Source organism: Myotis davidii, unplaced genomic scaffold (genome assembly GCF_000327345.1).
Source record: "Myotis davidii unplaced genomic scaffold, ASM32734v1 scaffold13, whole genome shotgun sequence".
NCBI classification, from domain to species: domain Eukaryota; kingdom Metazoa; phylum Chordata; class Mammalia; order Chiroptera; family Vespertilionidae; genus Myotis; species Myotis davidii.
The window spans coordinates 2,453,426-2,464,282 of NW_006286243.1; the positions used below are offsets into that span (position 1 = coordinate 2,453,426).

General features: G+C 37.5%; 2 protein-coding genes across 2 annotated transcripts in view; one reads left to right on the forward strand and one right to left on the reverse strand.

Moving 5' to 3' along the window:
• METAP2 (methionyl aminopeptidase 2) overlaps positions 1–3,685 on the forward strand; it is a 34,687-nt gene extending 31,002 nt beyond the window's left edge. The window contains 3 exon segments of the mRNA XM_015559984.1: positions 1,439–1,542; positions 2,228–2,343; positions 2,995–3,685. Coding sequence (XP_015415470.1) covers positions 1,439–1,542; positions 2,228–2,343; positions 2,995–3,247 — 473 coding nt within the window. The 3' untranslated portion in view covers positions 3,248–3,685.
• A 4,465-nt stretch (positions 3,686–8,150) lies between these two features.
• USP44 (ubiquitin specific peptidase 44) overlaps positions 8,151–10,857 on the reverse strand; it is a 9,126-nt gene continuing 6,419 nt past the window's right edge. The window contains exons 4-5 of the mRNA XM_006757643.2: positions 9,860–10,065; positions 8,151–8,656 (exon numbers count right to left, since the gene is read on the reverse strand). Coding sequence (XP_006757706.1) covers positions 8,460–8,656; positions 9,860–10,065 — 403 coding nt within the window. The 3' untranslated portion in view covers positions 8,151–8,459. The remainder of the gene's footprint in view (positions 8,657–9,859; positions 10,066–10,857) is intronic.

Below are 10,857 nucleotides of genomic sequence, written 5' to 3' on the forward strand. Positions count from 1 at the left end.
GCCCTGCCCTCTGCCACCCGGGAGCAGGCCTAAGCCAGCAGGTCGTTATCTCCTGAGGGGTCCCAGACTGCGAGAGGGCACAGGCCATGCTGAGGAACCCCCCTCCCCCCCGAGTGCACACATTTTTGTGCACCGGGCCTTTAGTCTTTATATATAAAAGCCTAAGCGACCATTATGACCGAATGACCACAATGACTGGTTCACCAGTTGCTGTGATGCTCACTGACCACCAGGGGGCAGGTGTTCAATTCAGGTGGTCAGTGTGCTCCCACAGCCAACCTCCCGTGGCCACCCCCCTCCTCCCTGGCCAGCCCCCATCGGACCCTGGTGCTAAACCATTTGTAGAGACCTGATTCTGGGTCAGGGTTTCATATGTAGCAAAGCAGCTCCCTCGCTGTGATCTGTTGAATGTCAGCCCCCGATACAAGGGTTTGTCTTGCTACCATTCTCTCCTTTCCCCGCCCGCCCGCCATGGTGGTGGTGCAGCAGTGAGAGAAGGAGGAGTGGGGGAGGTGGGGAACTGCACAGTGGCAGGGCACCAAGGGCGGCGTTGGCCTCTGGCGTCTGTTCCTTCTGTGACCTGCCCAGCGACCGTTTCCTCCTCTTCCAACCCTGCTGGGGCATTCGGGCCCGGGCTGGGATGGGGAACTGGGGTTGGATGGTGGCATATGCAGTACCTTTTCCAGGACAGCTGAGGGCCAGCAGCCAACCTCCTCTGGCCCCTTCCCCCCAGCCAATCTCCTGTGTCCCTCCCCTTCCCAATTCCTCCGTGCACAAATTCGTGCACAAAATCGTGCACCGGGCCTCTAGTGTATACATATGCATTCCATTGTGCACAGTATGTGTATAACTGCCTTCCTTTGCTCATTTTTTTTTTAGGTTTTATTCAGTTCAGTGTATCCCTAGTGTTTTGTTTTTATTTTTGAGTAGCATTCCATTGTGTGACTATACCACAGTTTGTTTATTCTGTCATGAATCTCAGGACCTTGGGCTGTTTAAGATTTTCTTTTTTAACATTAGAAATGTTGATAGAGTAATAAAATTTAAGGTTTCATAAATCCAATCATTTTAACACAAAACACTCATTTTTACATTGCCTTTTAGTCCATAACAATATATAATTTTCATGTTTGTAATTATTGTGTACATGGCATTTTATAACTTTTTATTGATTAACAATACCTCTTTAGATGGATGCCCCTTGTGTCCTCATCACATAGTTTATTCTTTTTCCACCATCTCTCCTTACTGCCTTCTAGTTTTTAATTAATAACATTGTAATAAACATCTTTTCATATTACACTAGTCTTCCACTTTGTATTTTAACTACCTTAAGGTGAGGTTATTTTGTAGAGCCATATGTTGTTTGTAAATAAATGCTTGAACTTCATACTTAAAGGTCAAGAGTTCTGAATAACTTTTTTTCTTACTATGCCAGTGAAACCAATCCGTAATCTAAATGGACATTCAATTGGGCCATACAGAATACATGCTGGGAAAACAGTGCCCATTGTGAAAGGAGGAGAGGCAACAAGAATGGAGGTATGTATGTTCTTTGTGAAGCATTTTGATTTTTTTCCCCCAAACTAAAGCTAGTGATAGTATGTTGAGCAAAATTAACTTGCCATTTATATTTACCTTGACAGGGATTGGGCCATATTAGTATGCACATTTTTTTTCAAATATGCTTTTACTGATTTTAGAGAGAGAGATTGCCTCCTGCACACACCCCATTCGGGGATTGAATCGCAATTTGAGTATATGCCCTGACCGGGAATCGAACTGGCAGCCTTTTGGTACTTGGGATGACGCACAACCAATTGAGCCACACCGGCCATGGCATTAGTGTGCAAATTTTATCTAGTCAGATCAGGGCTCAAGTCAGTTATGTAAAATTGGGTGTGTCACAGGATTATTCATTCAACACGTAGTGAATATTTACTGAGCATCATGGATGTGCCTTCCAGCCTCTTCAGTAGGCACTAAGGATATAGTAGTGAACAAAACAAAATTCCCTGCCCATGTAAGACCTACATTCTAAAAAGAGGACGCAGAAAGACCAAAAAGCGCTAAGGAGGTAAAAAGCAGGGAAAGGTAGATAAGGACTGCCAACGGTATTTCATGTTGTTTCTTCCATGAAGTAGGGAATACCTCAGCCTGGCGTTAAGATATGCTAATTTTAATTTGTTCTTAATTTTTCTTGTCTCTATTCTAATGTGTTTTTTAGGAAGGAGAAGTATATGCCATTGAAACCTTCGGTAGCACAGGAAAAGGCGTTGTTCATGATGATATGGAATGTTCACATTACATGAAAAATTTTGATGTTGGACATGTGCCAATAAGGTGAGAGACTTATTTCTGTATGACTAGTGATGTTCTCTTCCCAGTTAACAGCTATTTTAAAAATGTGAAAAATATCCACAGTGATAGTTTTATAGCTTAATATCCAATTCTGTGGATTTCCATAATGCAGCAGAGATTGGCCTGTTAAAAATTTTAACTGAGATGAAAATGATGTAGGTAACTATTTTCTTCAGGTCCAGTTTCTAATAATTGTAATAATTTCAGAGATAATAATTTTGCAGTATGTCTAGATTTTTTTCTTATATTTGGTAAACTTTTTATTTACTTTAAAAAAATCTTTTTGGGTAGGTGGGTGAAAGATTTACACCTACTTTATGGGCAGGTCTTTCAGCTTGATGCCTATAAAAAGAAATTCTCACCAGAATACTGTTGGTGAGTCTGTATTGGGAATTTCACACATGCATAGGCATAGACATGATAAGAGCCTTCATCTGGCTTCCTATTCAGCTGCCATCTATAATTAGATATGGGCTATTATATATCCTGGCTTTTGAATGTGGAAACAGGCAACAACAAAATTTTTTTAAAACTTTAAGTAAAGCTACAGCTACCATTTGCGTTTTCCTTAGTGGGGAAGTGAGTTTTGGTAACTTTTTAGCTAACTATTAATCTTGGATTTTCTCCTTTTAGGCTTCCAAGAACAAAACACTTGTTAAATGTCATCAATGAAAACTTTGGCACCCTTGCCTTTTGCCGGAGATGGCTGGATCGCTTGGGAGAAAGTAAATACTTGATGGCTTTGAAGAATCTGTGTGACTTGGGCATTGTAGATCCATATCCACCATTATGTGACATTAAAGGATCATATACAGCACAGTTTGAACATACCATACTGTTGCGTCCAACATGTAAAGAAGTTGTCAGCAGAGGAGATGACTATTAACCCTAGTCCAAAGTCACATTAACGTCTTTTATTTTGTAAGCCTTGTTGGAATACATTATACCAGTATTGATTTGCGACATGTTGTCTGTTTAACAGTGGACCTATATAATACTTTTATTCGTGTTTAAAAAGGAAGGAATTTGATCAAAGGCAAACCATCTAGTGTAATTAACCATGGAAAAAGCTTTCAGGACTTCATGTTAACTGTTTTTACTCCTGTCTAGAAAATGCTATAAAGTTCAAATTAGTTAGGAATGACTTAAGCATTTTGTTTTGAACACCAAAAAGATGCTTTTCAAATATTTATATTGCCATATTCTTATTTGAATGCTTTGAATGACTACATCCAGTTCTGCACCCATACCTTCTGGTATTGCTTTTTAACCTTCCTGGAATCCATTTTCTAAAAAATAAAGACATTTTCAGACCTAAGAGCTACATTTCAATGTCTGTGGTTATAATTTTGCACAGAAAATAGCTAAACTTAATGTACTGGATTTAGACCTTTACACTGAAACTTTTTTTTCTGATATAGTGGCTAAACAAGATCTATACATGTATAAAGTAGGAGAAGCTTCATAAATTAATATACAGCTTTAGGAATATTTTGCCTTTTTTTAAGGACCTTATCTTTAGGACCTTATATTAGTCCTTATCTTTCATTTTTTTCTCTGGCATTGGAAAGATCTATTTGTAACATGACTTAGGAATATTGTACAACTTGAAACCTTGATTTAGTAAACTAACATTTAGATCCTTTGTCCAGTGCTATATTTATTAGGAAAGGTATTCAGCTTGCTTGGTAAACCAAAAATGCATTTAAAACCACAAAAACAGGAAAATTTTCCATGATTAGGTCTTATTCTAGTTAGAAAAGTTAAATTGAATTATTAGTCTTTTTCATTAGTGAACCAAATTCTTTAGCACCCTGTACCTCGACTGGCTTAGATTTATAACATTATGGGTGATATTTCAGGAAGTGAGGTTATAGTGACTTATTAAAGCAGCTAAGTGCATAAGTTGAATGTAAGATGCATAATACTTGAACTGAACCCCACTACCAATTTTTGAACAAACTGTTTGAATTTTATGTAAATTATTTTGGGGAATGTTTCAACAAATTTTCAAAATAGTTATGTACTAAGGTAAAGCCTTAATTTGTATGTTTAGCACAGTAACATTTATTGCCTCTGGGATGCTGTTTTGTATTTTAATGTTTTTCTCATAGGAAGAGAAACCTGACTTCTGTACTTAGATCTTTTATTATACATTAAAAAGCCGCTTTCAGCATTCAAGCTTAAATGAATGTTATCTTGTGGGATAAACAATCTAGTTTAGCTATATGAGCCATGTTTACTATGGTGCTAATGTTCAGTAGCTATCTTTGAATAAGTTCTCCATTTTCTGTGATGTGCTAGTGGCAGAGCTCACCAGTTTGTGCTTGGAGATGTTACAGGGCTTGGGCCCTCCAGCTAGCTCTTCTGGAGTTTTGAGTCCATACTATTTTGATGTGCTTTGGAGGGAGGTATAAAGTATCCTGATTTCCAAGCCCCTGAATTTTAGAATTGACCTTTTGAGTCAAGAATTTTGGAGCTTTGTGAGATCTCTTTAGCAGTAGTGATCTCAAACCATTTATGAAATCCAAGCTCCCTTCCCAGGTAACTGTTGGAAGCAGTAGCATCACTTACATGCTGCTGGAATGGCTGGAAGGGATATGATCTTGTATATAGAAAAGCTTTCACTTAAGAAAAAACTGTATTGTTTATCTGCTAGCCATGTATCTCTTGAAATCATTCTGTCATGTTTATAATGATGTACCTTATTGGTAACCAATTATTAGTTTGAATGTTTAACAATAGTGCCTTTAGTAAATTATTTTACAACCAAAACGTTGTTTTTGTTAGATCAATTTAGCATAATGTAGAAGCCCACATTAAGATGTTCAATAAGAAATCTTAAGTTTTTGTGCATTGTCTAGGTTTTAGTTTCACTTTAATAGACTTTTTTAAGATCTGATTTAGGTGAGCAAAAGTTACCACATACTTCCTTGACCTCACACATAGCACCCCTCCATAGGTTTTAATTTTAAGGGATTACAAAGGGCTAAGCCACTTTATTTCTTATACATTGCATTGAAATAAGTACTAAAAACAAGCAACTTTCCTATAAAATAGGCTAATATGCAAATTGTCCCCTGGACCAGGAGTTCGACCACGGGGTGGGGCCGGCCAGCCAACCACCCATGCCCCCAAGCTCCCAGGCCGGCCCTGCCCAATCAACAAGGGGCCAGCTGGACCCTACCCATGCATGAATTTGTGCACCCAGCCTCTAGTACCATTATAAACAACATAGGTTTCAGAGTTGTTTTAAAATATCCCCCTAAAATTAGGTGTTAAAAGGTATAGCAGTTGATCTAAGTACAGTGGGGCCTTGACTTACGGGTGTCCCGACTAACAAGTTTTTTTTTTTTTCTTTTAACTTTTAAACTATATTTATTACTGGATTTTCAAAATAGAACCTATGTTGAAAGTGTTAGACTGACACATACTTGTTGAGCAGCTAAAAAATCTTTTTCCTTTAAAAAATAGGCTGGAAAATCCATGTGTTTCCTACTCTCTATTCAAGTTCCTGAACCTCACTTAATATGAATTCTGAGATTCCACGATTCAAAGTATCTATTGAAAGCCAGCAACCATGAAAAATAGAGGACTGCATATTCAGAACATGGTGTCATTTAAAACTCCCTCTCTCGGCCGATTTTTTGCATTGAGTTGATAGAGTAATCTGAGTTAAGGAGCTTGTTAATGAGCTCGGTCTCGGAACAAATTAAACTCGTAAGTCAAGGCCCCACTGTATAAAGTAATCCTTGAAATAAAGACTATACTCAGTATCTTCACCACATAAGTCTTTAATGAGGTATAATTACATTAACAGTTGAGGTAATGATTTGCATAGGTATTGAATAAATGATTTTAATCCTTAGCCATTTAACACTCGAGTTGTATTTTTGGCATAAATGATTTGTCTGTTCAGTGATAAAGTCTCATTGCACTTCACAAAGCTACCACAGATGACTTGTTCTCTGAAATTTAAGGAAAATTTGCCAATAGAGGTTGTCCTTCACAAGCTTATACTTAGATGATCACTAGTGGAGAACAGCATTTAACATACTATTTTCCATTAAGAATTCAACCTGCAAGCAGACCCGCTTAAAAAAAAAAGATCTAGTGGTTAACACTGAATTCTTACAGAGCTGATCAACATATATTAGTGGATTCTCCTCTTTCTGAAATAAAGTTAGCAGCAGTAGGATTTTAAAGAGATCTGGTAAGATTATTAGGGAAGAACAGAGTCATACTATGTGTTTTTAATAAAATGCAAGATTATATAATTTTAAATGTCAGGACCCCATGTTTGAATATCTGAGAAGCTCCTAGTATTCACATAATCCTAGCAAGAGTGAGCAGTCCAGACCTTAGAAAAATGAGATGCATATTACCCAGCTGCCAGTTTTGAAGATTTACCTTCTCTGCCCTGTAATTTTTTCTTCAAGAAATACATTTTATTCCATGAAGAATCTCAGGATATGCAGTACAAAGTCTTAAAAGATTTAATATTTAGACATAAAATGATTTCATAACCAAATAAAATTGTACTTGTATAACAATACACTGTTTGGTAAATTCAAGTTTTTTATATTACTTCATTAGAATCAGGACAAACCAGTTTGCTGCCAGATGAATCATTAAGTCCCAACCATCATTGTTTTTATGTCCACAGAACTGAAGTTATTTAAGCATACTATTTATAAAGCTGTCATTTTCATTTGTATAGTTGAGTATGCCAACTGAAGAACAATTATTAAAAATAAATTTAAGCCCTAACCGGTTTGGCTCAGTGGCTAGAGCATCGGCCTGCAGACTGAAAGGTCCCAGGTTCAATTCCGGTCAAGGGCATGTACCTTGGTTGCGGGCACATCCCCAGTAGGGGGTGTGCAAGAGGCAGCTGATTGATGCTTCTCTCTCATCGATGTTTCTAACTCTCTATCCCTCTCCCTTCCTCTCTGTAAAAAAAATCAATAAAATATATTTAAAAAAAATAAATTTAAAAAAAAATGAAGTTCCTTTAACAACAGTAATGTCTTCTGATCCCTGTAATACATAAAGCTTCAGGAATATCGATGTGATTGATAAGTATCTTTTCTCTTTGAAATTGTAATTTACCTTCAAGGGGCAAAGGTAACTTCAACATACAAATAGCCTGAAAGAATTGACTTTTGGTTAAGATTATTAGTGAAGAAAGTGTATATAATTTTCCATAGAATAAATTTGTTTGGAAAATAGCTACAAAAGATAAATGTACAGCCCTAGCTGGTTTGGCTCAGTGGATAGAGCATCAGCCTGTGGACTGAAGAGTCCCAGGTTCAATTCTGGTCAAGGGCACATACCCAGGTTGGGGGCTTAATCCCCATTGGGATACGTGCAATGATTTCCTTTCATCATTGATGTTTCCCTCTCCCTCTCTGAAATCAATAAAAATATATATACTATACAAAGATAAATGTATAAAATGATACCACCTGAACTTCAGTACAAATTCATGATGTGCCAATCCTATATAATAAAACCCTAATATGCAAACAGACTGAATGGCGGGACGACTGGTCGCTATGATGTGCACTCACCACCAGGGGGCAGACACTGAACGCAGGAGCTGCACCCTGGTCAGTGCACTCCCAAAGGGGAAGTGCTGCTCAGCCAGAGGCAGGGCTCATGGCTGGCAAGTGCAGCCACCTCTGCAGCAGTGCTAAGAACTCCTAGGAGGATGTCATAAGCTGGCAGTGGGACATCTCCTGATGCGTCCTGGACTGCGAGAGGGCACAGGCCGGGCTGAGAGACACCCCCCTGCCTCCCAGCCCCATAGTGCATGAATGTCCTGCACTGGGCCTCTAGTTAAAATATAAAAGAGGTAGTAACACCAGTCTGAGGTAAATACTAAAAGCTTAAAACTCCCCAAGTACTTGAAAAAAGGTTACCTATCATTGATATACATATATTTATGCTTTGTCTCTGTAAAAAGACTTGTAGATAAAAAATTATAAACATAGTATGCACTGATTCATAAGTACAAAATAAAAACAAAGCTCAAAATTGTAAATAAGCCCTTTGAGAAAATATATACACAAATCGCAATAAGCCCCACTATCTTTGGATCAACTAAGCTTTTCATTAAAGGTATCAGCTTCTTCATTAGGAGGTAGGCTACCAGACAGGAATTCTGGAGGCAAGAGTTTAGAATGTCCATTCTCAGTAACTCGCTGGGTATAAAACAAGATATAAGCTTGGGCCTTGCGTACTTCATCCATAGTGCACATGCTTAGCTTGGAATCATTGCAGTGTACCCAGAACCCTAGAGTGAAGCACAGAAATATACCTTAATGTTTATAAAGGAACGAGAAATTTCTATTATAAATTAAAACATGGATTTAGAAGCAATCGTTTCAGTGAGTTCAAGTTTTTTTAACTTTTCAGTTATAGTTGACATACAGTATTATAGTAGTTTCAGGTGTACAATATGGTGATGTTTTTATACCTTACAGTCTGATACCCTAATCTAGTACCTATCTGGCACCATAGGTATTACAATATTATTGAATGTTCCCTAAGCTGTACTTTACATCCATCCCTGTGGCTATTTGTATAACTGGCAATTTGTACTTCATAATCTCATCTTTTTCACCCATTCTCCTTGAACCCCTCTCATATCTGGGAGCCATCGATTTGTTCTCTATATCTGAGTTTGTTTTGTCCTTTTGTTTTTTAGATCCCATATAGGTTTAAGTGAAATCATATAGTATTTGTGTTTCTTTGTCTGACTTCAATTAGCATATTACCATCTCCATCCATGTTGTTGTAAGTAGGAAGATTTCTTTCTTTTTTATGGCTGGATGATATTCTACTTATGTACATCTTTATCCATTCATCTATCAATGGACACCTAGGTTGAATTAAGCTACTTTTTTAAGAGAAAATAATTGTCCTGCCTATTCATTTCTTTTAGTGAGAAATACAGCTTAGGCAGTATGTTACTCCGGAATTATCTACCTTTATCCTAGAAGTAATTTGAAGTTACTGATTACTTGACACTATTTACCAGTTAATGATTTTGCTGCTTATCACACTATAAAACCAATAGTATACAACTGACTCTTGATACTTTAGTGTTAAATTACCTTCCTGAATTAACTGGGCTTTTTGTCCATACGTCTTTTCTGATTTTTGGGTTTTTGTGTGTGTGTGTTTTTGTAGGTGTATGTGTTGGGGGAGGGGAGGGAAAATAGGTGTCAAGAAGAGGCTCATCCTTTAACAGTAGGAAGGGAAAGGGGAAATAAAATATGAAACCTAGATTCAATCACTTTTGCCACCTATGAAGGATCCATGGAGGCAGACCTTCAGTATTTTCTATGAGCAATAATGCAGAAATATTCTTGAAAGAAAACAAGAGATAAGTGGCTTTGTTTAAGATGATCTAGAGGCCAATTTAGAAACTGCTAGAGCCTGAACTCCAGCTGCCAAGTCTAACCCAAGATAAAACACTTCTCCCCATCTATACCTCCTTCAGAATTATAGCAGTAGGCAGTGTAGTGTCCTGAGCCAAATCCTTTCCCATGGTGCATTACTACAGCAGATAAATCATAGATAAAACATTCTGGTCTGAGGGATTTCACGGACTCCCTGCAGCAATAGGGCTCCATGTTTAAGATTTCTTTAAAGTCAACATGAACACCAATCTTCTCCCGGTTATTACGTCCTGACCATCTGTGAACAAACCAGGGTAAAAGTATTAACAAAATCAATGGAAAATAACCAGGTACTAGGTTCAGATAGTCAATGTGGTCATACTTCCCAGTACTGGATTGAAGCATGGCAAGCAGTGTTTTTATCAATGTACATAGTATGAGCTAGTGTTATGGGGGGTGGGGGGGGGGGGAGTAATGTAATAATATGGTAGTTCTTTCAAAAGATTCTAATCCATTTACGATGGTTTGGAACATAGAAAAAAGGCAGACTTCAATGAAAATGATATTAAGTTACTAAATAAAACATGAGGTTAAGACAAACAATAGCAGATAAGAGAGGGAAGAAGAAAGGCTTATAGACAGGTTTTTAAAGGAAAAAAACATGAAAATGCTTTTTAGTACAATGTTAAAAATGGTATGGTACTAAAGTAAGGCTTGAACATTATATTTTCTGCTGGACTAAGAATAGGTGTCAAGAAGAGGCTCATCCTTTAACAGTAGGAAGGGAAAGGGGAAATAAAATATGAAACCTAGATTCAATCACTCCCATATTCAATCATATCCCACTCCTTCCCCAGGAACTGTATAAAAGATCCTGCATCCAATGCAACTTCACCTTTAGTAAAGATGGGAGAACAGACAAAAATAATGGGACATACTTAACATGAGACATTCCTATCATTCTCATTTTCTCTTTTACTTTACCATAAAATCCAAACCTTATATTAATTATGCTAAATGAACACTTGTAAGCCATCTAAATAGAAAATACTCATTCCTATTGATAAATTGAGTACTCACGTTTTTTTTT